Source organism: Camarhynchus parvulus, chromosome 15 (assembly GCF_901933205.1).
Source record: "Camarhynchus parvulus chromosome 15, STF_HiC, whole genome shotgun sequence".
NCBI lineage: Eukaryota > Metazoa > Chordata > Aves > Passeriformes > Thraupidae > Camarhynchus > Camarhynchus parvulus.
Window position 1 is genome coordinate 190,244 of NC_044585.1, and position 25,186 is coordinate 215,429.

A 25,186-nucleotide genomic window follows, 5' to 3' on the forward strand; every position below is an offset into this window, starting at 1 on the left:
CCTGAGGCTCACCATCTCTTTAATACAGATCTCTGTGTGCAGGCATATGATGCACTTGGGCCAGTGCTACTAGAGGGAAGGCATTGGTTCATCCCTGCATCCCCTAGGCAGGAGAGCTACTGGGATGGCCATGCAGAACAGTTCCTGGAGCTCCAAGTTGTGTTTCACCCACTGATTTTTGGGTTATATTTTGCTATTGGAAGTTCCAGATGGGGAAGTTTCTGTTTCCCAAGAGAACTGTTTCCCAAAATGTTGTTGGTTGCTCACTTTTTTTTTTTTTTAGTAAAGCCTGTGTTGATACCACTCTGCCTGGGTGTAGCAGCAGGGAGGAAAGTGGCCACAGGCAGTTGAAATGTTTAGCGAGAACAAATTAGGGATGTGAGCAAGTGGAATTTGCCTTTCCAGGAACTTAAAAAATGGTGCAATGTGTGCTGAGTTAGTGCAGTGAAAGTGATGAGACTCATCTGGAGAAAGAAGAATTGCTGTGAGTAACAGGTTCTTAAGGCACATCTGACCCTGCAGGTGACAGCCAGAATCAGTCGCAGGTTGCCTGCTCTGTGTGTGGGTGGGACAGTGCCTTGCCAGGACCAACAAAGGCCTGTTCTGCTGGGGGCAGGAGGAGAAGTCTGAGAACATGAGCAGCATCCCCAGCACAAAGTGTGGTTCTGGCCCTGCTCCATGCTCCTGCAGGATGGAACCAGGCTGGTATGGGCACTGAGCCTGCCTGGCCCACCATCAGGGTCTATCCCTCTCCTGGGATTGAGGGCAGCTCCTGCCAGCTGATGTGGTGCTGCTGTGGCAGCGTGTAGTGCTGGACCCCCATCCACAGTGACCCATGTGCTGCAGTCCTGCCTTCCCCCAGCCCTGCAGTGCTCTTTCCTCAGGCACCTTAGCTTCAGGTGAGACCTTCACTCTCTGCTCCTCAAGAAGCATCTGTCAGAGGTGTGTGAAGGCTGCTCACCATCTCCTCAGTCTGTGTCCTGAACAACAGGGAGACATTGTCCTTTATGCCTCATATTTGTGAGAAGAAGCCATCCTCCAGTAATCTTCACCCAGCCTTCCTGATCCCATTAGCTGCACAAGTCCCTTTGTATACAGGGACTTGTATATCATGTGTGCTGTGACTTCCACATCCTCCCCATGACCCTGCAGCTCCAGCAGCCCTGCTCACCAGGCTGTCAGTGAGGACCAGGGCATGACCTGACCTGATGATTCCTTATCTTCTCACACCTCCCTGGGCACACACAACCACAGCCACCTGGCTCCTTCCCTTCTACCCGTTCTCCTGGCCAGGGTGCCTCTCCAAGAACCACCCCGATCTGCACCCACTCCGCCTCGCCCCTTTGGACAAATCTTCGCTCACCTCTCCCAGCCCACCCTGCACTTACATGTTGGTATACTGCACAAAAAGCAGCTGGAGGTGATTTCACAGTGCTGCAGAGTCAGGTCATTGTCCATCTGCCTGCTGTTGTAGTGCAGCATTCCTGTTTAGGGAGCCTGGGAGGAGCCCAGTGCCTGGAGCTCCTGCATGGAGACACCAGCACTGTGGACGTTCCATTCTGCAAAGTCCTGGTGAAAACGCAGAACTGGCCGGGGCTGTCAGCCATGGTCTGCTAAAGTGCCATGGCATCTGTCCCAGCTACCCCAGAAGATCCAAGGCTCTGGCTCTGTCTCTTCCTAAGAAACTGAAAGTGCCAGGTGATGTCAGGGCTGATCATCACTCAAAGTGCCTTCATGTCGCAGCTGAGCACTCCTTCTGCCCACGGCCGTGCCTGCACCTGCTCCCTCCCCTGGACTGCTCCATTTGCACAGCCTCTCTCCCTTGTTCCCTTTCTGCTTCTGCCCTACCTGACTGCTCTTCCAGGACTTCCTTCCCAGGGGAATGCAGGGCAGGGATGTGCAGTCAAGGGCAGAAGTTTTCTTGTAAGGAAACATTGAAGCAGAGGCTTCAATCCAGCCTGGAAAGAAGATCTGGGGATGTTGGAGGCTTCACCACTGGGTTATGGGGTCACCTCAGCACCTGCCCATCACCCTGTTCCCTGCATCTCCCTGGCCTCCCAGGGCTCCGCCTGCCCCAGGCTGCACGGGACACCCCCTGCCCTTGTCCCTGCTGCAGTGGCATAATGGGCTGTTAATTCTGGGGTGGTGGGAGGTGAAGGGCTGCAGGTTGTCATCTCCTTGAGAACTGCAGAGAAGGCAGAGAGCTAGGGGTTTGCAGCACAGTGGGCAGCTGCCTGGCACTGCTGGCACAGCCCTGTCAGCCCTGTAGTGAGGCACCACTGTCCCACTTGGGGCAGACCCGCAAAGTGGGCCCCAGAGCACCCATTGCCACCACCAGCAGTGTGGCTGAGCACCACCCCAAGCACCACAGGGTGACTGGGTCAGCTCAGGAGCTGGGCAGGGACTAGTGGGGCAGGACCTACTTGTGACGTTTCAGTGACCAACACTGCAGTGCAGGCAGTGCTCAGTGAGGGAGTGGTGTCAGGGTGATGGAGCCAGTGCCAGGAGGCCAAGAAACAACAGTCATGGAGGCATGCATTACCCAGTAGCTCTGTGAGGTTTCTGGGGAAGGAAGGACCTCTAGACATCCATCCCTCTGGGCTCCTGCCCAGTCACCCTGCTGCAGGCAGAACTGCATCTCTTGCTGTTCCTGGGGCAGCGCAGCCCCACAGTACTGCTCATGTCTCACAGTCCCATCCCTGGCATGATGTCCTCGGATGTGTAAGGTGCAGCAAAACAACCCCAAATGTTGTCCACTTGTGGCGCCAGCCAAACATAGAATCACAGACTGGTTTGGATTGGAAGGGATTTTTAAAGGCCATCTAGTCCACATCCCTGCCATTGGCAGGGACACCTTCCACTATCCCATGTTACTCCAAGCCCAGTCCTAGCCGGCCTTGGACACTTCCAGAGATGGGGCAACCATGGCTTCTCTGGGCAACCTGTGCCAGTGCCCCACCACCCTCACAGGGAAGAATTTCTTTCCAACATCCAATTTAAATCAACTCTCCTTCATCTTAAAGCATGGCCACCCACAGCTTGTGATAGAGCTTGCTGTCAGGATAATTCCCTGCAAACCCATTTACTCCTTCCAAGGCTCAGTCCTTGCTGTTTGCTTGCATAGGAACAGTTTTTCACACCACAGGTCAAAAATCCTGCGTGCCAGGAAAGGTCTGTTAGGGGTCCCCGCTGCCAGCAATACCACATCCCATGGAGATCTGCACCATGCCCCAGGGAGGCACAGCACCACCTGCAGGGATGCTCCTCAGCTGCCTGCAGACACTGGACATGGGATCATTACTCCTGTCTTGGAATCGAGGCAGTTAAATGAGGATCCATTGTCGATCTCCCAAGGCTCTGGAAGCACATGGATCCCTGGAGCTTCTACACTGGAAGGCTTCATCCTTGGGTAGTTGTTTTTTTTTACCAACAGTGAGAACTGCAGATGAACAGCCCAGTTAAGCCGCTCATCCCACTCAGAGCAGGGAACTGAAGCTGGATATTGAAGTGCAGTGATCTGCTTGGAAAGCCTTGGGAGTTGTATATTTGTGGTGTAAGAGAGCAGCGACCCGAGACAAAACTGTCTGGAGGTGGGGGAGAAAACTTTCCTTTGTACCCGGGGTGATCTCAAAAGTCATCCACTGAAAATAAAGAATAGATTTGGGGTATGTGATAGAAAAAGGCACAGAGAGATGCTGACACTGCTAGATGACATGACGGGGAGGGAAAGAGTTTTCTGGGGAGAAGAAAGGTTCCAGTCAGGAGGAAGCAGAGGGTGGTGCAGACCGTTGTCTTCGGGGGGCGGGGGGGGGGGGGGGGGGGCGGGGGGGCAGAGACGTGAATCCAGAACGAAAGTGTAAAAGCAAGTGACCTGAGAAGGGCCGGGCCGGGGTATTTCAGGTGGGAAGGAATAGCCCCGGCAGTGGCAGCCCCGTGGGACCAAGCAGAACCAACTGCCTCGTGTGCCCGGGGCCAGCGGGGACCTCCCGCCACGCGTGTACCGAGAGCGGGCAGGGCCGGCGGGCACCTCCCGCTCCGCACCCGCGGCGGGGGCGGGTCCCGCGTCCTGCCCCGCCCCGGGACCGGCCGCGCTCCTCCCGCCGCGCTGGCACCGCCGCTGCTGGCCAGGTAAGCGCGGGGGGCGGCGGGGACGCGTCCTGGGAAGATGTGAGGTGAGGTGAGCTCCCAGTGCAGGGCCGCTGTCCAGGACCGCACCGCACCTTCGGCCGGGGAGAGCGGTCGGTGGGATCGCCGCTACCCCCAGGAGCAGGGGCACCGCGGGGATCGGGATTACCGGGGCGCGGCGCCGGCCCGGGGGCTCCCCTACAGCCGGAGCTGCCGGCAGGGCCGGGGTCGGAGCCGGGGGCAGGCGGTGCGAGAGCGCCGCATGTTTCCGCATCTCTTCTGAGATTCAGCCAATGCCTAGGAAATCAAAGCGGCATAAAAATGTGTCGCGGAGAAAAGCTGCGTTTGTCCTGAACGGGGTTTAGGTCCCTGTGTCATGTCCTCCCGCCAGCTTGTTCTCCAAGTTTGTTTCCTCCTGACTAGGGGGGACCATGATCTTGCCTGGTCAGGGGTGAATGTCTTGAAGCTGAAGAAAGGTAGGTAAGATTAAATATTAGGAAGAAATTCTCCACTGTGAGGGTGGTGAGGCAATGGCAGAGGTTGCCCAGAGAAGCTGTGGCTGCTCCATCCCTGGCAGTGTCCAAGGCCAGGCTGGACAGGGCTTGGAGCAACCTGGGATAGTGGAAGGTGTCCCTGCCTGTGCAAAGGGGTGTGGAAGGAGATGATCTTTAAGGTCCCTTTTAACCCAAGCCATTCCATGATCCTTGTGTGTTTCTTCCAACTCATGACATGCTGTGGTTCCATGAACTGCATGGTCTCCTTTGGGAGGGAACATCTGAGTGTGATGAATGGAGCTGGACTGTGGTGTTATACTGTAGCTGTTAGTAGTGGAAAACATTGCCGGGATAAACTCCTTCTGCCCTGCTCCAGCTCCTGTGGGGAACGCAGACTGCTTTTGTGCAATGGGGACCTGGCAGTGGCAGCACAGCAGGGGCTTGACTGCCTGTGGTGGAGCAAATGAGAATTAAAGGTCTCTTGTGTTGTGAAATGATTTGATTTTTGCATCAATCACTCTTCATCCGGGGAGAATTTCCAACATTTATGGTTTTTATTGGCAGATCTTTACGATCTGGACCAAATCCCATGATTAATGATTTCCAGTCTAGCTCACAGAGGTGTGCGGAAGGGTGGCAGTGATAGTGCTGCCAAATGAGCCTTTAACCTGGAGTCGGTAAATTGCTGAAGCAGCAGCCAGTAACACAATCCTGCCTTGATTGTGCTCTGACACGGCGTTCCCGCTGCACTTCTTCAGGAGCCACGGGGTACATGAAACGGCAGCTTTGTAGCTCTCTGTGCTGCCGCTGACACAAACTCCTGGTGACAAGGTGAAGAGCACCAGGGCACGTCATTCCCTGCCCACGTCCCTCCCTGCCTGCGCTGAGACGGGGCCGCGCTGCCCATCGCTGGGGCCCTGAGCTGATCTCGCCCTTTTGCAGCGTGACTTTTGCTTGTTTCTTGAGACCATTTGAAAGGAAATCACCTGGCAAAGCTGCTTTCTCCAGGTGGGTGTAGAGCAAATCTGGGACCCCACCAGGAAGTGGCTGGAGAGGTAAAGCTTTGGCAGGAGGGCTATACTGAGGGGGCTGGGCAAACAGGGTGCAGGACAGACCAGGAAGTGAAGGAGGGGTCCTCCTGCTGCTCTGGGGATGTCAGAGTTACTGTGAATCAGCAGCTGGGGGACCCTGAAGCAGAAGCCAAGCAGCAGGATTGAGACGGGTATGGAAATGGCAGGAAAGTGAAAATGGAATGGTTGGCCAGAGGGAAGGGGAAGCTAGCTGGAGAGCTATCAAGAGGGAAGAATGGAGTGAAAAGTTAGAGAGGTATCAAGGGGAGGTTGGGGTACTAGGGAGACTAGAAAATCGGGTTCCTATGTGCTAGCCCCCTTGATTTTGGCTCATCTGCTCCATGGGCAGAGGGTGAGCAGCAGTGCATTGCGTATCTGCACAGTGTTACCATGTCCTGGGTGCAGCATCTCCGAGGTGGAGGGACAAGATGCAGTGACATGAACACAGGAGTGGTGCCCCAGTTGGGCACCCCATTCTGGGAGGCTGATCTGCTGGTCTGGGAACCGCAGCTAGGGGTTGTGGGACTCTCTTTTCATCCTTTGTAGCGTGATTCCTGACAAAAATGGTAACTTCAGGATGGAGACCATCTGTATTCATCCTCATATTATTTTAAAAATACAAGCTCTCCCTGCCCTAAAAACATCATCCCCTGTCATGCTGTCTTCTGTGTGACTTGATTCTCTTCCTACTGTCTGCCTTTCTCTTGGCAGGCAAGCCCTGTGCCCCTCCCTGGGGTCAGAGCAGGGCTTCTGCGGGTGGTGTTGATAACACAGAGTGCACAGCATGATCCACAGGGTGGGGGTAGATTGGGCTCCCCAGTGCTCCAACCATGCCTGAGCTGTGTTCAGAGTCCTGTGTCCTGTGGAGAGAGCTGTGTTTTTGGCAGCAGAGTCTGGCTTGCCCTGGAGACAGGGCAGTTCAGTTTTGCTGAGCCAGACCTTGCTGGGAAACATGGGGGTTCCTCACTGAGATCATGGGCTGTGGCACCCAGGGTGTTGCAGCAGGTGGAGGATGGACCCCAGGGTGAGCAGAGAGGGAGCTGCAGGCAACTCAGGGTGTCAGTAGGACTTTGTGCCAGTGGCTGCTGTGGTTTTTGGGGAAGTTGATCTCTGCAGGGTGGTGAGGATGGCAGGAAGGTGCCTGTGGGCTCTGGAACACTGGTAGTGTGTCTGTGCTCAGACAAGAGCTGGAGCCCAAATACTGTTTCACCACCACTCTGCACCATGAGGAGTGTGTTGTGTGTTCACTGTGCCGTCTGTGCTGGCTCCTGCTCTGACAGGCTTTGTGGAGATGGACTGGAACGCTGCCATACCAGTGGAGACTGGCTGATTTTGGGAAGGGAAGGAGGTGAGCTGTGGGAGAGTGCTGGTGCACCTCTGGGCTGAAGCCTGGTCCCTAGCAGGATCACTAGGGCCAGGAGGATACTGGAGCAGAGGCAGGTGTACTGCTTGGTGAACTGCAGGAATCTTGGGATCCACGTTATATATTTTTATTAATGTCCTCTGTCCACAAAGCAGCTGAAACTGGCTGAGGAGTTGGAGGTGGAAAGCATCACTGGTGGCTGGAGTTGCACCACTGAACACAGATGGAGGAGGAGTGAGCGTGAGACTGTGCATGGTGGCACTAATGTGAAACAAGAGTGGGCCTTCAGGATATGATGGGGAAGGACAGTCTGGGTGTACTCATCAAGGACAGGGGGCTGTGGAGTCACCACTCTAAAGTCTTTCTAATACTGGCACAGGTATGGAGGAACCTGGTGGGGGTGGTGACTTGGTCTTGACTAAACACTGTGGGAGTCAAACTAGAGCAAATCCCCAGAAAAGTGAGGGAAATGGGCAGTCCTTGTAAGAGCACACCATGACTTGAGTCTGGTGTGTGGGGGCTGGTGATGTGCAGGGGTGTGTGGTGGGTCAGGGTGGGTGTGTGTGTGGCTGGGATGGAGCCACAGAGGGTGAAGGTGGGGCTGAGGGATGGGGTCCCTGTTATGTGCCATTGTGTGTGGTGAGGAGGTAGATGGGAAAGAATGCTCTGGGTCCTGCTGCTGTTCAGGACCAGATGGACCAGAGTCCTTGTGTCCAGGGACCAGAAGACATGGGACAGACTATGCTTTGTGGGATAGGCTGGAGAGGCTGTGGTGGGATCTGTGCTGCACTTTGCTTGTAGGGTGTGACCAAAACAGGTCTGCTGCTGGGACTGCTCCATGGCTTCTGCTGGCCTTGTGTTAAAGACAATATTTTGCATGTATGGAGAATTGGCAGCACTGTAGTGGATAGAGTATGATTTGGGATCAGGGCTTGTTTTTTCCCACAGCAGGGACCAGAGTCAGAGCCAGCTCTTCCCTGCAAGCATGGATGGTAACACCAGATGCTCTGAGACTCCAGCTGCCCCCTCCTCTTGTGTTCCTGCTTGGGGGATGTGGAACCAGCTTGCAGAGCTGGATGTGAATGACTGGAACGGGCACATGGTACCCTTCACTCTGCAGAGCAGACAAACAAGTTTTCCAGATGTTGAGCTCAGTCCTTAAACAGAGCAGAAAAGAAATTATTTGACCTGGACCCTTTAAAGACATCCATGAAGGATGTCTCAAGAAGAAAGTGCTGAGCTGTTCAATTAGCTGTAACATCATTCTGAGTCCAAAAATTGTCTGTGGGAACTGATAAAGCTCCTGAAGGACAAATTTCTCAGGGCAGAAATAAGCAAATGTTTGCAGACAACAGAACCCAGATTCAGTAAAAAGAAAATTTTATTATATGCAGGAGCAGTTAAAAACCAGCAGCTCCTGTTCAGTGCAGAGCTGTTGGACATTGCCTTAGAAGACCTATGCTAAAAGTGACTGAAAGCTAGGAAAACAAAGCTGCCATGGGGAAGAGAGGTGGAGAGATCACACACACAGCTGGAAATCCTGGCCCTGCCACAGCGGGGAATTCCTGGCCAGAAACAGCCCTGAGGAGCCTGGCAAAGGGCAATGTTTAGAGCTGTAGAGGAAGGCAAAAGCTTCCTGGCACTTGTGCCAATCTCCAAGGGAGACCCTTCCTGATCCCAAACTGGCAATGAGCTTTACCTGAGAATGTGAGCAACCCCTGTGCCTGACCTCTTCAGCTGTCATCGCTCCAGGGCACAGCACAGCTGCCTAACCCCTTTCCTTCTCTACTGGAGGCACCTCAGGGGGCTCAGCACCACAAAATACTCCAGAAGTGCAGTATCTTGGGAGTAAAAATTAATTTCCAGTCCCATCAGGAGACCATTAGTGCTCCAAAGTGTTGAGGGAGTGAAATCTTTCAACATCTCCTTTTGTTCCCATTTTTAATGAGTGCTGCATCTGGCAAATGTGTGGATGGGTAGGTCTGTGGTGGTCTCCAGATACCAGGAATGGATTTTCTTGTTCTTTGTATACCATTGAATCTTTCCCACTGATACCCATCTAAAAAGGTCTTATACCCTTGAGGACTTCCAGATGTTAGTGGGTCCTGTCATGACTAGTGTTGGGTCCATTCTCCAAAGCTTAAGGCAGAATTAGGGTTCGATCCAGGCTAGCATGTCACCCTGCTCACAGCTGGAATTGGGTCAGATGACCACTAGAGACCTCTTCCAGCCTAAATTCTTCCATGGTCATGGGCAGAAGGTGCAGAGCAAGAGGTGCTGTGCTGATGGGAGATGAATACCAGCATAGTCATGACCACAACTGCCATGTTAATGCTCCCTGCATTGAAAGCTGCTGAGAGGTGTAATGTCTCTTTGATTGGCCCTTTGATCCCACTGCCTTTGAGAAACAGCCACCCCAGGGCTCACAGTGCCTACCTCTCCTTTGTGGTTTTCATTAGTTCTCCAGTACTGAGGAGTCCTCCCTTGACCTTGGGGAAGCTCTCCTCCTCATCCTGACAGAATGTCTTTGGGAGATATCTCTTGCTGACCTCTGCTTTGAGATCCTGGTGTGTGTCTGATAAGAGACCTTCCTCATCCTCACTTGTGTGGACCTTGGCTTTCCATGGACCTATAGCCCTTCTCCTGCAGACTGGTGATGTCAGTGAAGAGACAGAAGTCATCTCCTTGGGAACAGAGCAGGTCCCAGATGTCCCACTTGTTCACTGAATTCCAGTGGTTCTTCAGAAACCTCCTCAAAGATCTTCTAGGTGCTCTGCCAGGTTGCCCCCGGCTTTCCTCCAGATCCTGCTGCAGAGCGCTGCAAAGGAAGCAGAGAGCTCACTTGTGTGAAGGCAAAAGTCATTGGAGTCTGGTTTGCTGGACTCATGGCAGAGATCATTCAGGCATTTCCAGCTGTGGGAGGAAGCCAGTCCAAGCAGTAGTGCTTGGACATCAAGAGAGGAGAAAGGCTGGCTGAGCACCTGATCCTGAGCTCCCTGGGAGAATGGAGGTTGGATGCTGGTGATGGCAGGATGGGAGCACCCATTGTTGTTTGGTTTCCTTGGAATGATAGGCATGTTCCTGAGCTTTGGAAACCTGAACTGTGTCCCAGCAGACCTAGGGCTAGCTTGGGTCCGTCCCAAGAGGAGGACAGGGCAGCGGAGGAGATGCAGCTGTAGGAGGACCAGGGCTGTGCAAAGCCTGGAGGATCTGGGATTGTAAGACCCAGGGACAGAGATGTTTCTTATTCTGGCAGCCATATCCAGGATCCTCAGGAGCTGGCAGCTGCTCTAGCATCTTTGTCTCCTCTGTGCTGCAGCCCCAGGGCAGGGTCCCTTCTCTGAGAGCATGTGGTGAGTTGTCACCAAGCCCCTGCCTTTTCTGGCAGCCCCTGCTAGCCCCTGGTGCCAGGAGACCACATCAGTCATCTTGGTGACACTGGGAGGTCCCACATTACTGAGGAGAGGAAACTTGGGTCCAGGGCTTGAGAGGAGGGGACAGAGGGATGGGGAGGGGACAGAGCTGCCTTGAGAGGTGGAGAACCCCCCTCTATGTGTCCAGGAGACCAGGTGAAGTGACTTGTGCTGGGCAAGTGGGAAGGGAATGAGAAGCAGCCCTCTCACCTCTTCTTCCTCTGGTGGCACCCAGGGCTGGTGTGGCCAAGGAAATGGGGGTCAGGGTGATGTCTACAAAAAGGTGAGTGTGCAGCCAGAAGCTCAGTGAGAGGGTCTGGAGGAGCCTGGAGAGGGCACAGGTGCAGCTGGTGTCCAGGTGCACCAGGCCCCCCTCACACAGCAGATGAATCACAGCTGAGGGATTCGGTCAACAGTGGCACAAGTGTGTCTCTGCTCAGTGCTCCACAGAGGTCTCCAGCTGGAGCAAGCTGGGATGGCAAACTGGCATCTCTGGGAAATGTCCATGTCACAGGGCATGGCCTGGTGCTCATATCTCTGCCAGATTTCTAGGCAGGCAATGCAGGATTACTTACAGCAGCAGGACAGATGCTGACAGATGCTGCAGCTGGATGGGAGGGACCTGGGTGCCAGGTAAGGAAATGATACTGGGGCAATAAACATAAACTGATGCTCAGGGGGAAAACATTTTTATACCTATGGTGTACTAATACACCTCTATAGTTATATAGTTGCCACATTAGCTCTTGGAAAGGATTTTGGAGTCACAGAAGAGCACTGGATTAAAACAGCAGCCTGGGGCACTGCAGAGAGCAGAAGCACAGTGCTAATAATAGCTCTGCCAGCACTGCACTGCTCAGAAGTGGTGCAGGCTCTGAATTCTACTCTGAGCCCAGCGGGAAGTGTGGGCTGGAGTGTCCCTGTCTTCCTGCCCTGCTCCTGCCTGCTTGTGGCAGATGGGTGCTGTTGGCCATGTTTGGGCACTGGACACTGGGCTGAACCAGGTGGGCTGTCTGGTCTGATACCCCTGACTTGCACTGAAGCTTGATGTTGCCATATTTTGCATATTTTGCTGCCTTGCAGGGGAAGTGCTCGTGGTCAGTAGCACTAGACTGTTTCCCATGTTTCTCCTGTTAGATAACTTTCCCAGTTTTTCCTGTTGGGGACCTGGCTGGTGTCCCTGGTTGTATGCTCAGGCAGTGCTCTCTGTGGATGATGGAGTTCTGCAAACAGCCTGGTGTAGGGGCTGGTTCCTCATTCACACTAGAGTTTTTAGGGATGGGACTAGTATGTTCCTCAGCACCACAACAGTTACCTTGTATTTTGGTAGCCCACTCCTTCTTGCCCTCTCTGAGCAGATGCTGAAGGTGTTCCTGTTCAGCTGTGTGCCACAGAGTGTTGTTTTGTTCAGAGAACAGATGATTAACTGGTTTACTGAGCATGGACACCTTGTTCAGGTCAGACTGTCACCCTTCAGGACCTAGCAAGGTTTTACAGGTGATCCTGTGTTCAGCTACCTTGTGTTGTATATGGGCTTATTTCCTTCTCCTAACAGAGCTTATGGCTTTGGCCACAAATCCTGCAGGATGCAGCTCTGGATTGATGCCTCTGGATGTCACTACCAGTGATGTGGCCCTATTGTGTCCCCTGAGCTGGTCTCACAGGGGAGGCTGGTGCCTTTCTGCAACCATCTGAGTCTCAGGTGATTCTGAAGCATCTCCATGTGCTTGCTGGGATTGAGGCTGGGAGCAGCCAGGTGGCTTCTCCTCTGATGTCATCAGCTGAAATCCTACCAAGGACCATTTTGGTTTTGCCTGGGGAACTCTAGGAGTGGAGAAGGGACACCTCTGATAGCAAACACTTCCCTCTGACCTGCTTTGGGAGGTGCAGATGTCTCAGTGCTTTGGAAAGACTGGAGGGACCATCAGTGGAGAAATTAGGAGATGTGAAGTGGGCTTGAGGGGATGGCTGCAGATTGCCATCTTTAAGGTCCAAACAAAGCAAAGGCATCTTGGATGAATGGGTGACATTCTGACATTCAGGAACTCTGACATCCCCCCAAGTCCTTGTTAAAACCAGTTGAACCAGCTAGAAACCAGTCCCACATCAGCATCTCTGAGAGGGTTGGAGAAGTGGGAGTGATTCTCTGGTGAAGCATATTTGGGAGCTACCCTTCAACCCACCACCTGTCCAAGGGTCCCTGCTGTGGTTCCCTTTATGTGCGGCACCCAAGGGAATGCTGCAATGGTGCCAGGGCACTGCTTGCCTGGGCCATGATCCTGTCTTGGATCATGCCAGTGTCCGCTTCTGCTGCGGGAAGTCCACTGCAAAGAGCTGATCTGGGTTACTGGGGACTTGGTTTGCTCCTGAGGTACCAGTGGTAGTATTTTATTATATGCACTAAATTGTTGCCCTGTATCACTGATACATCAGTGACCCAAGACTCAGTTTGCCTGGTACAAAACCATTTTCCCTTTCTTTCTGCTGGTTCTGGCAAAGGGCTTTACAGCAGCTACTGCATGTGACATCCCCACTCTGTTTTCCCCCATTGCTCCCAAATCTTCCTCTGCATTTATGCACCTTCTGACATGGTAACTTTTTTTTGCAATTGCTCTTGTATAAACATTGTCATGCTACTTTCCTGGGATGCTCTTGGAAGAAGAGCTCTTCCCTCTATATTTAATAATCCCTCTTTGCAGAGTATCAAATAGCACATGCCTGCTTTGCACCATGGGCAAGGCACCAGGCTTGTGTTCCTCTATAGCTTGGATGGTTTATTCATTATAATCCAGGCTCTGAAGCTGCTTCTGCAACACAGCTGGGGCTTAGCAGAGGTGATGCTATGCATGGAAAGAGAGTTGGAAGTTGTGTTTTGGAGGGATATAGCTGAAAACAGAGGGATACATACTGGTATTTTGAGTTGATGTTTAAGCTAAGGAGAGAAGGTGCTTGGTATCTCTCTCCTGGCACTTCTCTAATTTCTTCTTATTGTAAAGATCTCGAGGCATTTTATAAGATACAGAAAATACTACTTTGCCTGTCTCAAAATATAATTCACAAATTGTACTTATCTTCCTGCCCAGATCAGAGGGCTTTTTGAAAAATATACGGCAAACCCATAGTAAATCAGTTAAATTCAGGACTGAGTAAAACAAATGAAATATACTATTTTATTGACAGTGTGTTGGATGACTCTTTGCTGTTTTCAGTCATGGAATAGAATTGGAAAGGTTTATCTAAATTCTTAGGCTGTACCAAATCTGAGAGCACCTCAAGTCAAAGCTAATAAGAGAAACACAACTTGTCTTTAAAAATTAAAAAAAAAGTCAATAGTGTAAAAAAAAGGAGGTTGATGCAAATGGTCTGATAGCAAAACCCCTTTCTCTAAATAATTAATTGTTCCTAAGCCAATGGCATTTCTACAGGAATGAGCATAACTGGCATAGGGGAACTTGCAGGACTGTGCAATAGAATAGACTTCTTTTTTTCAATCTCCTAATAATAACACAAAAACCCCAACTGAAATGTATTTATGGCTCAGTCATTGTATTTGTGCTGCGACCTGTGCACTTAGAGCTTTAATTCCAAAAGGCAGGGCTTTGGGAACTTATTAAAGTCTGGCCATAAATGATAGGGAGGTTTTTGTAATTAACTTTGATGACTGAATTTATAAACTTCATAACTGAATTTAGCGGTGTCTCCCAGCACGGTGACCCCAGCAGGTCGCTGTCCCCGTGTCCCTCGGGTCACCGGGGTGCCCACAGCGTGTGTCCGCAGTGCTGCCGGCAGCTGTGGGCACAGGCGGCAGCGCTATCACGGGTTCGCTTCCCCTGCTCGCCGCCCCCGCCTTCCGGCCGTGCCAGCTCTCACGGAGCTTTTCTGCCCAACGCAGGTGGAGATCGCCGCGGGAGCCGGGACACCTGTACCATGCGAGGATGTGCCCGCGCCCTCGCTGACTTGCCCGCCCCCGCTGCCCGTCCCGCCCGGCACCATGGGAGGATGCTTCTCCAAGCCCAAACCAGGTGACTGCCCTCTGCGCCGGGCCCCCATCCCACTGTCCCCGTGGGAGAAGTAGGTCAGCGGTGGACGCTGGCCAGGGGAATGTTAATGCTCGGCTCCTGCAGGGAGGATTACTGGACTCTTAATCCCTCCAAATTCCTCAGTGCTCTCGCTCCCAGGCAGGGAGCTGTGGGGGGTTGCAGCAGTGCCAGGGGGGTGGTAGGTGGGTGGGAGGGGAGCTCACCCCGTACTGCAAGGGAGGCATCTCTGCCTGGTCACACTGCCTTGCTCTTGACCACCCACCTGCTTCTGCCTTTCTGCCAGATCTGGAGCAGAGTTGCCCCCCTCGTGCCCGAGTGTAGGTTTGGGTGACAGCTATCCCAGCATAGACACATGGGGCTCCAGCACCTTCCTTCTGCCACAGTTTTGTCACTCTGGCACACTGGACAGCCCTTATTTCTCTCCCTGCGGAAAGGGAATGACCGGGGAAGGAACAGACCAGGTCCTGGAGCTGCTCTGCTTTTGGGATTTTATTTTCGTGGTGAAGCTTGTTCATCTGTACTGCTTTCAGTGGGGAAAGCAGCTGTAGACACCTGGACATCAAGGATTCTCCCCTTGCCTGGCACATTACTTCCATGGCTGGGCTGACTGGGCTCCCTGCTCTCTACAGTTTGGGGAAGGTTGGGTATATGTGTGAGGGGCAGGGGTGGTGCCACCTGCCCAGGCAAACTGGCTGGTTGAGGGCGGCCTGGTGTGGAAGTGTCAATGCTCAGCCTTGTCCTGAGCAGGCTGGGCATGAGCAGGCACTGTGTGATCAACCATACTCACACCCCTGGCAGCACCTGCATGGCCCTGGCACAGGACCCCAGGGAGTGATGGTTGGTCCTGTCAGTGTTCCTGAAGCTGTCATGGAGGAGTGCTCCCAGCTCCCATCCTGCAGCTTGTTTTGGCCACCTCAGAGAGAGCTTAGGGTGACCTTGTCCTTGTTACTTGCTTGTGTCCCAGGGCAAGGGGAATCAGAGAATGGTGATGATATATCAGACCAGTCAGCATCCCTGTGTAGCCTTTGTGGGTGGAAAGATGTCTTTTGGAGATCTTTCCTTGGCAATGTCGTCACTGTCTGAGGCAGAAGGGATTTCAGGTTGAAGGACTAAATGGGTCAGAAGGGCAATAGAAGTTGTGCCTCACCAAACATTCATGGAGTGAGGTCCCTGCCTTTATGCAAGGCACAATGAGAAAATAAAGGTGCCTTTCTGCCCTTGACCTGTACTGTGATTATGGGTTACCACCAAGGTAATATGGCACTGGACACTCTGACCTGTAAGCCTTCTCTGTTAAAGCCCTGTTTATATGTTTCTTTAAAATGTTTGAGGGGTAAAAACACATCCAGGAATAAATGCTTTTGTTGACTAAATTTGTGCAAACTCTGCTATGAGCTCCACTTAATTTTGTATCATATCAGCAAAACTGTATAATCTTGGACCACTGTTGGAACACCAATGCTCAGTTTTCCTTAGCTGCAGATTTTTGCAGCTAAGAGAGAGAGCTGTATTTGCATAGCAGGGCCAGATGCCTGAAAATGGCACTCTGCAATGCACCTCCATCCCTCAGCTCTGGTTTGGATTAGCATCTTCAAAGGCTTTGCACAAGCCTTCCACAGCCCCTGGGTAGCTCACCACTGGCTTCAGGGCTTCATCCCAGGCTTATAAAACCTGCAAATGCAAGGAGCTAAACAGAGGCATTTGAGGATACTGATTGTTCTAGCCGAGGGTTTCACAGATGTTTCATATGGGAATTGTACAGTATTAGAGCTGAGTACTGGACTTCGTCTGAATAAGAAGCAGGAACAGAATAGAGCTATTTGCTCCATCAGTGCTGTTTCCACATGAAGGGAATATTTTGGATGCAGCCTGAAGTGAACAGAATTGATTCAGGCACTTTTTCAAGGTGTACACGAGATCTTTATCTGCCCCACCTCCTTCATTACAAGAGAGACCCTCAGTCATCATGAGAACCCTCGAGATAACCTTGGCACTGTGCACATATCACCTTTTGATGGACAGATGAGTGATACAAGAGTTCTGGGGAGTGGAGTCTCTAAATAGCTGTGCTGACTGTACTGCTGGCCAGCCATGAGGTCTGGCTGCTGCTGCAGCACCCACCCCTGTCCGGATATTTCAGTGTTTAATTAAGAGCTCATGTTCAAACAGTGAAGTAATCTGCTGTTATCTCCAGTGCTGCAGTCCCGTGATGCCAGATCCTCTTCTGAAGGCCCAGTTCTCAATCTCTGCATAACTCTCTCCTCGAGTTTGTCTCGGGTGTGTGATGCATTGGGGATGAGCTGCCCAGCTGGCAGCCTGCATGGTATCCCAGCACCCACACCCACAGCACAGCCAGATCAGGATAATGGGCGTCAGGAGCCATCATGTGCCAGCTCTGTGTAAGCTGCAGCAGCTCTGTCTCTGCCCTGGGTATTAGGAGAGTGGCTTAAAAATCTATAAATTTTGATTCTTCTTCTTCTGCTGGGCTCAGTGTTTGATAGCAGGGCAGTCACTTCCCAGCACATGAGGTATCTTGCGGTGGGCTTCACCCTTGCACGGAGGATGCATTTAGCAGGGAGTGTGCTCCCTGCACGCTGCTTCACACTGCTGGAGGGTGCTGGAGAGGGTGCTATTGGCTGTGTGAGCTGAGCTTGGCTCTGAGCTTGTCCCCAGCCTTGCTAAGTCCTACCTCCTGGTTTTGGACTGTAGCATTTGCTGGCAGAATATCTGGGAGAGCAGAGCCAAGCACATTTTACATGGTGGTTTTGTCATTGGCTCTGTCATTTTTAACAGAATGATAGAATCATGGAAGTGTTTGGGCTGGATAAGTCTGTAGAGACCAAGTTTCAACCCCTTGCTGTAGGCAGGGATGCCTTCCACAAGACCATGTTGTTCTGAGCTCTGTCCAGCCTGGCCTTGGAAAGAGGGGGGAAGTGGTCCATAGAAATGGTTTGGAATCTCTTTGAGACCACCTGAAGTCACAGTCATTGGGGCTTGCAGTTGAGGTGGGGTGGGCAAGCCCAGAGGATGCCTGGAGAGTGCAGCTCTGGCAGGACACAGTGAGCCCTAAGCATGTCCCATGGTGGTAGGTTTACTCTGTGCTGGCTTTGGAAAAATAAACCCTGCTGGGGTAAACTGAGATTTTTGGCTGTGCCTGCTGGTCCCTCCAGCATCATCCCTTGATGCATTTCTGGTTTCCACTGCTCCCAAAGCTGTTGGTACCATACAGCCAGCAGCAGATTGTTCCCTGCCCTCAGTGCTCCTCTGCCCTGTGCCTGCAGCCCTGAAGTGGCACACCCTGAGGCATTGCAGGGTTTTAGGGCTGGGGAAGGCAGACACACTGCTCTCCCCTTGCCAGCTCAGCTCCTCCATCCTTTATAGCTAGGCATCTTCATCTTATTCAGACTCCCCTTGGCTCAAGTCAGCTCTGGGCTCATGTCAATTCTTTCTTCCCATATTAGCTCAGTATTTTCCTGGCTTCTCGTATTTTAAGTATCAGATACCTAGAGGTACAACCTTTCAATGGCCCAATATCCATAATTTAAATTTAGCCTCCAGAAGGGCTCTGAGCCATACTGGGAACCCAGTCCTGTGATAAAGAAGTATTGGGGCATCCAATTGCCCTAATTTTTAAAAAATAATGCCTGTGACCCTGCCCTGCAGCCCAGCCACCTGCCAGCACCCTGCTTTGGGATCAATGTCAACAGTTCCAGTCTCACATCTAAAGTACCTCTCCAAGAGCAAGCAGAGATTTCAACTAGTCCCACCAGGTTGTGAATAGTGATGGAGAAGGAATAAATCTACAGGAGATGTAATGGGATATTAAGCTTTGACTGCTTGGGTGAATGACACCAAGGCAAAGCACAAGAACATGGTGGCCACAAGAGAAAAACAACACCTGAGCCAACAGGGATAAATGGTGTTGGGACATGGCTCCTTGTATGTGAAGAATGCCAGCAGTGCTCGACCTAAAGGCTGAAAACCTGGGAGAAAAAAAAATCTATCAACATTTATAGTCTTGTCAAGAACCTGTGTTTTAAATGATTCTGTGACTCTGAGAAGCTGACTCAGGATTTTCAAGTAGTGAGAGCTTGCAGTGCTGAGGTATATGTAGATATGTGATATGAGCACTTGCTAATGCTCAGCTAGTTTCTCTGCTTTTTTTTTAATATTCTTATAAACTATTTCCAGCCCTGGCCTTCTGGTTCTTCATCTATGTAAGTGTGTATCTATAGAGATATCTTAAGAACGTGCATGAACTTATACAAACACCTACACACACATATGTATGTGTATAAGTGATGTTGGTGGCACAGGGCAAGTAGGCACACTTCTGTCTCTTTCTGTCATCTATATCTATACCTATACATCTATACATCTCTATATTTTTATCTATATCATCTATATCTATGCCTTTATGTCCATACCTATGTATCAATATCTATATTTATATCCATATTTCTACCCATATTCCTGAGGAGTTGCCTACTGTCTAGATTTGTAGTAACATGCCTAAAACTTTCCAAACAATTTGCTGTCCAGACCCTCTTCTAGCAGCTATGGGATATGACTGTCAAAGAGCTGGAACACATTGGCCCCAGCCCCTTACCAATCGGATTTGGTATTAAATTAAACTTGGGTTTATAAATATTTCATTTAAATGTTATTTTTCTTGATGGCAACTGAACCAGTTTGCTGGATCAGCTCAGGTGCTGCTTAGCCCTGGATTCCTGGAGGGATCATCCCTCAGGAATGCAGGTTTCAGGCCAGAGGGACACTCCATGAAGGGCTGAGAGGCATGAGAAGGAGGAGGAGGTAAAGAGTGTTCCTGAGAGGCAAGTGGGATATGCCCCTCATAGAGGCAAGCAGTGAAGTGTGGGGCCCGAAATAGGAGAGGGAAGATTTTACAACTCTTTTTCTTTTCCTCTGGACATTTGTCCAGCAGTGTTGGTGGGTGCCAAGTGGGGATGGCTGAGTGCCAGAGACTTGCTGCTTCCTGCATATGTTTTTCTAGCTGAGGAAGAAGGGGAAAGCTCAGAGCTACATTTCCATCTTCATCCCTGCAGGTTCATTTGCCTGTGAATCAGTGGGCACTCCATGTGCTCAGCTGACCCAAATGTGCTCTGGAAAACGAAGTCCTGGGGCATCAGCCAAGTGAGAGATGGGAGTTGTTCCCTGCAGGTGAATTCACTGATATCCATGCCCCCCTCACCATTAGGGCTCAAAGCCACCAGGGTTGCCCAGCCTTTGTCTCATCCTGCGACATGGTCTGGCTCCGCAGTCTGGCTGCAAGGATGCACTGACACATTTTGTGCAGATTGACTGTGAAATTAAATGACATCAGCTTTCTGTTTCTTGGGCCAAAAGTATTTCACTGGGACTGGCATAAATTGGTATTCATTATATTTTCAAACTCCGTCGTGGAAAATCCATGTCTGCTTCTTCCAATGCCCTAGGAAAGAGATGCTTGTGGGGAGCAGCCTCTTCACTGGGTGCCTGCAGCAGCCTGGCTGCTTCTCTAGAGCTCCAGGAACAGATTTGCTCATAGCAATGTGGGGTTTTTAATTTATGGTGCAGGGCCTATTCATTTGCATTAACTCCTGCAGCTGCAAGAGCACAGCAGAAGGTGATGTTTTCTGTTGGTTCAGCATTCATACACAGAAAATCACTTTCCTGGATCTATCTGTCACTACCCTTCGTGAATCCTGTCCAGGTGAGCACAAGGATTTGGCACTTTGGCAAAAAGCCATGCACCCCTTGCCTTGCTGAGCAGGCACAAACAGCAGAAATGTGCAGGACTCCTGAGACAGCTGCCTGCCTCCAGGGCCTGAATGGCCATGGTCACCTGCTTTTCTCCCTTCCAGAATGAACAACCTTCTCCCTGACTTGTTCTTCCATCGTTCTCTCAATATTCTTGCAATAAAAGTTTTGGGACAACAGATCAGGCTGGGAAGACCCAGCATCCCTGTCATTCACAAGCCTTGCTGAAGGGCTTGTTTTACCCTTCCTCTGCCTTTCCTTACCTGTTTAGTTTGGGAATTTCAATTTTTATCTTCTACAACAGATTTTCCTGTTCATGACATTTATAACATGGGGGAAGCTCAATGACTTCCCATGTACTTGAGTCACTTCACCAGTCTCTGGCACTTTCCCCTGGTTTGCTATACAATTCCCGGGCATTTATTATTATATTAATGGCTTTAGCTTGATTAAGTCCCTTGGAGATAAAGTGATGTTATCCACTTTGTGATGTGAGAGCTTATCAGTGGCTTCTGATGCTGCTGTGACCAGCTTGGCCAGCCCAGGCATGGAGTGGAACATAGGGGTGTAGCTGGGTGGGCCTGTGGTAGGGGATGGGTGAGCACTGCCTTCAGGGAGCTCATATTAACACAGAATGACAGAATGATTTGGGCTGGAGGAGGTTTTAAAGCTCATCCAGTTCCACCCCCTGCCATAAGCAGGGACACCTTCCACTGTCCCAGGTTGTTCCAAGCCCCATCTAACCTGGCCTTGGACGCTGCCAGGGATCCAGGGGCAGACACAACTTCTCTGCATGTCCTCACCTGGGTGGCCGAGGAGAGTGCCTTTGCCCCCTAGAGTCCCTGCTCCCATGTGTCCCTGGGTCTTCTGGTTTCCAGGACAGGGATGATTTATTGTCAGACCTGTTCACTGGTGCTCACATGAGAAAAATGGACCATCCTTGCTTCTCTCACCTACTGTTGAAGAGTCACTCCACACTCAAAACCTCATGTGGAAATAATTTTGGATATTTCTAGTTCCTTATTAATTGGTCTCCATCTAATGAAGCAGCTTTATGCACCATGCAGTGTTGGCTTTCTCTTTCAGTTAACGTTACCTACAAACAACTAAAGGGGTTTTTGAAGTCTGTCTGAGCCCCAGAGACGTTGGCATGCTTCATATGGAGCTGCCTGAAGCTGTTTTCCACTAAACAGGACAAGAACTGTAACTGAGAGGTTGTTTTGCTTTCAATAATAAGCATGTCTGCTTTCAAGAATGTGTACTTTATGAATGCAAAGTGCCCGATGCAGAAAGAATGGAGGAATAATGGGCTCAGGTAATCAAGCCAAGGTTGATGTTAAATGTTTTATCTTCCAAGTCAAGCCACCAAAAAATATCTGTTTTGATGTCTGTTTCCAAGTTCAGGGAAAGAAGGAATGATAGAGCAGTGAACAGCAGCAAAACCTCTGGCTTCATTTTAACAAAGGTTTTGGGTTATTCCTGCAGTTGAAGTGAAAATTGAAGTTGTGATACCTGAGAAGGAGAGAAGCAAGGAGGAGATGTCACCCAATGGGAAAGCCAGCCCTCTGATCTACAAAGTCAATGGGACTGCCCGGCACTACCACCTTGAGGAGCATCCAATTGCCAGCAACCCCTACCACAACCCAAAGGATGTGGTAGAAGCATCTGTGTGCCACGTAAAGGACCTGGAGAATGGACAGTAAGTGCCCAAAGTTTTTGCAGATAAAACTTGAGAAACCTTCTAACCTAATCTGAATGCCCTGTCTTGTTCTTTAGGGTTGTTGGAGATGATAATTTAACTTAGTATGCTTTTTTAATCTTAAAAAAATACATCATGGACAAGTGACAACTGTTTTTACCAGAACGTCTTCTGTTCCCTGCATGATCTGCACTGGGACTTGTCTCAGAAAGAGGTGATGTTCTGTAGCAGAATTTTTCAGAAGGCTCTTCTCAACTTGTATTAACCAACCTAGACATTTTAAAATAATTTTATAGCCCCAGTGATTTTACAAAACAGCAGGAGAAGCGGATGGGTGGAGCTGATGGGGCAGGTCATGTGCTCCATCCTGTCTGCAGTGCCTGGCTCTTTCAGCTGAGCTCATCAATTTGGTCTTTCACTAAGGATGCAGATTTTCAGATCTTTTGCAAATGACAACGCACTTCACCTGAGCACATTCAGTGCCCTGATTTAATATTCTGAAATCTAAAGAGTGCCTGTCCCAGTCACTGTGCTTTACAGGTGCCTCTTTTCTGGAGTAGAAGTGTAGGTTCCGTTGACATCTCAGAAGGCTCCATCTGTATGTAAAAGAAAATAGTTTGGAATAGCTTCTGTTGAAGTGAGGGAGCAATGTAAGGTGTGTGGGACACAGCAGGAGTCTGGCAGCTGTTTGCTTTCAATTGAAGTATTGCCTGTGATAGTATCCAAGAACAATCCATGCACTTTGTGCTAAACTTAAGAGGTTTCATGGGCCATAAATTCATTTTCTTAGGTAAGTTCATCCAGGAATAAATTGGGTTTTCTTCATTGCAATGGGAATTTATGTATTATACCATTCTGCAGAAGGATGCACTGGACTCCGTTGGAGTCTTTTCTGGACTCCGTGGATTAAATCTTCACGTGATGTGGAGCTGTTGAGGTTGCTTGGCTTGTATCCTGGTTCCAACCAGGACAATGTTAATTTTTGCAGTAGCCAGGAGGTGCATGGCCAGGACCCAGAGGTTATTCTATACAACCTCATCTCATTGCTGGGGCAGGGGAAGAGACTCTCTTGTGGGAAGAAGTGGTTCCTTCTGGTTGAGTAACTGTGGGGGATAGAGTGTGGTGCCCAGGATGCTGGGGTCATGCTGGTTCCAAGGCATTGGAAGGAATGGGAAGTGGGATGGTGAGCTCTGAGCTCTGCGTCAGCAATTTGGCTTGTGACTAGCTCTCTCTTTTGTACACTTGTGTTATTAATATTCTAGCTGTTACTGTTGGTTTTCTTCTCTCATTGCTGATCCCAGTAAATTGTTATCTCAGCCTTGTTATCTTTGCCTTTTGTGACTCCCATTCTCCTCCAGACACCCACAGGTAGGGCAGGGGGGAGGGAGGGTGAGCAGCAGCATGGTTTTGGTGGGAGCACTACATTGGGGAATTCCATTCCTAAACCACAGCAGCCTTATTTAATACCCAGCATGGGATGGGAAGGCTGGAGGTATCAACAGATCTGCCCAGAGAGGGTTGGAAACAAAATTTGATCTAAGCATTTGTTGTATTAGGTGCAGAGCAACTGGCTGCAACATTGCTTGGTCTGTTCACGTGGGCGTGGTACCTCACCCTGTCTGTATTTTCATACATACTCTCTGTGCCCAGCACAGTGCTCCTTTTGAGAGCAGGGTGAGGGATCAGGATCATTCTGTTGGTGCACTGTGGGATATTGGTTTATGACATAACACGAAGGACAATGAGGGCTGTTTGGGATGTGTATTCAGGGTTGACCTCCTGCCTTGTCCTTGGGTGCTGCCTCTGAGACTCCATTAATAATCATACCCAGTCTCTGGGGACCACAGGGGACAAATATTTTTCCCAGGTTTCACCACCTTTTCTTCCTTCAAGCCTGTGACAACAGCTTTTGAGGGTTTTGAATTTCCCTTGTATGTTAAGGAAAGCCTGTTCTTGTTGCTAAGTCTTCCAGGTCTCCTCAGTGCAGTCCACACCATGTTTAGAGTTACAAAAGAGATTTTTTGGAAGGTCATTTAGAGATCTGCCCCGGGGGTGGATAGTCAAGAGTGGCACGTAATGTGGCAGAACCAGGACTGTTTTGCTCCAGTGGTTTGGAAGTTCAGCCCTGAACAATTACAAGATCCCAATAAAGTGGGAGAGTATTTGAAAGAAAAATGCTGTGGCAATTCCAGAGAGGTGCAAAGTTATGCAGTGTGTTGGGCCCTGGCTACTATTTATCAGACAAAGCTCCATACTAGACAGCACTCTCAGGGAGAAAAGGAGCAAGGAAGAGCAAGAGCTCTTCCATGGGTGCTCCAGCTGCAGCTGAAGCACAGGGACAGCTCATGCTGGAAGCACTCAGCCCTATATGGAAGAAGACATCCAAGGCAAAATCTGTCCACTTAGTGAGGGATGAAGAGGAAGCAGGGCCCTCACAACAGGGGAAGAGGCAGGGCCAGAGACAATCACCCAATCCCTGTCCCCGTGGGAGTTGTGGGATATCCAAAAAGACAGGGTACCAGGAGTCAGGAGAGCCCCTGGTGACATGACTGCTCCGGGGCTGGGATATCGCGGCCCATGATATGGAACTAGGTGGTAGTGAAACCAAGGAACTGGGATCCCTGTCCCGGGATGTAGGCACTGACAAGGTGTTGGGGGTTAGGATGTTGGAAATTGATAGGAAACAAGAACGACCAGGTAAAAGAAGTGACCAAGCTCAGGGAGGAGGGCATTTGGCTCTATGCCTCTTATCTGAGGTATCTCTCACAGGGGCAGAAATACCGAGAAAACTGGGCTGGTAAAAGGCGGAGCTTTAAGAGCTCTAAGAGATGGGGCAGCTGCTAGTTCTCTTCCCCTCTCTCTCTCTGCTTTGAGAGGTTGGAGCTGCTGCTTGTGGGAAGGAATTCACTGCCACTGCTGGAGCCTAACCCAGTCCTGCTTCTTCTACTGTGGGGTTAGCCTTTTGCGTGGGATAGCAGGCACTGAACTGGGACCTTATTAACACCTACCTCACTAAAAAAGGGCTTTCACCATTTGCTCGAGAGACAGGCTGCCACGGCCCCACTCCCACCATTCTTTTGCCACTGCTCCGAGTTTTCACTGCACTGTAGCCCTGCACCCCCGCCCTGCCGGGACGCCCCACCATTCCAGCTACAGCTGCGGAGTTCAGTACATGTCGTGTGCTCCCTGGAGATGTCTCTGCTCACTCCTGCCGTTCAGCTT

The 25,186-nt window shown here is 50.7% G+C and overlaps 1 protein-coding gene across 1 annotated transcript in view; it reads left to right on the top strand.

Moving 5' to 3' along the window:
- Positions 1–4,077: 4,077 nt before the first annotated feature.
- Positions 4,078–25,186, top strand: part of AIFM3 (apoptosis inducing factor mitochondria associated 3) — a 55,285-nt gene continuing 34,176 nt past the window's right edge. Inside the window, exons 1-3 of the mRNA XM_030959196.1 lie at positions 4,078–4,128; positions 14,358–14,487; positions 21,751–21,964. Of these exons, the coding sequence (XP_030815056.1) occupies positions 14,457–14,487; positions 21,751–21,964 (245 nt within the window). The 5' untranslated portion in view covers positions 4,078–4,128; positions 14,358–14,456. The remainder of the gene's footprint in view (positions 4,129–14,357; positions 14,488–21,750; positions 21,965–25,186) is intronic.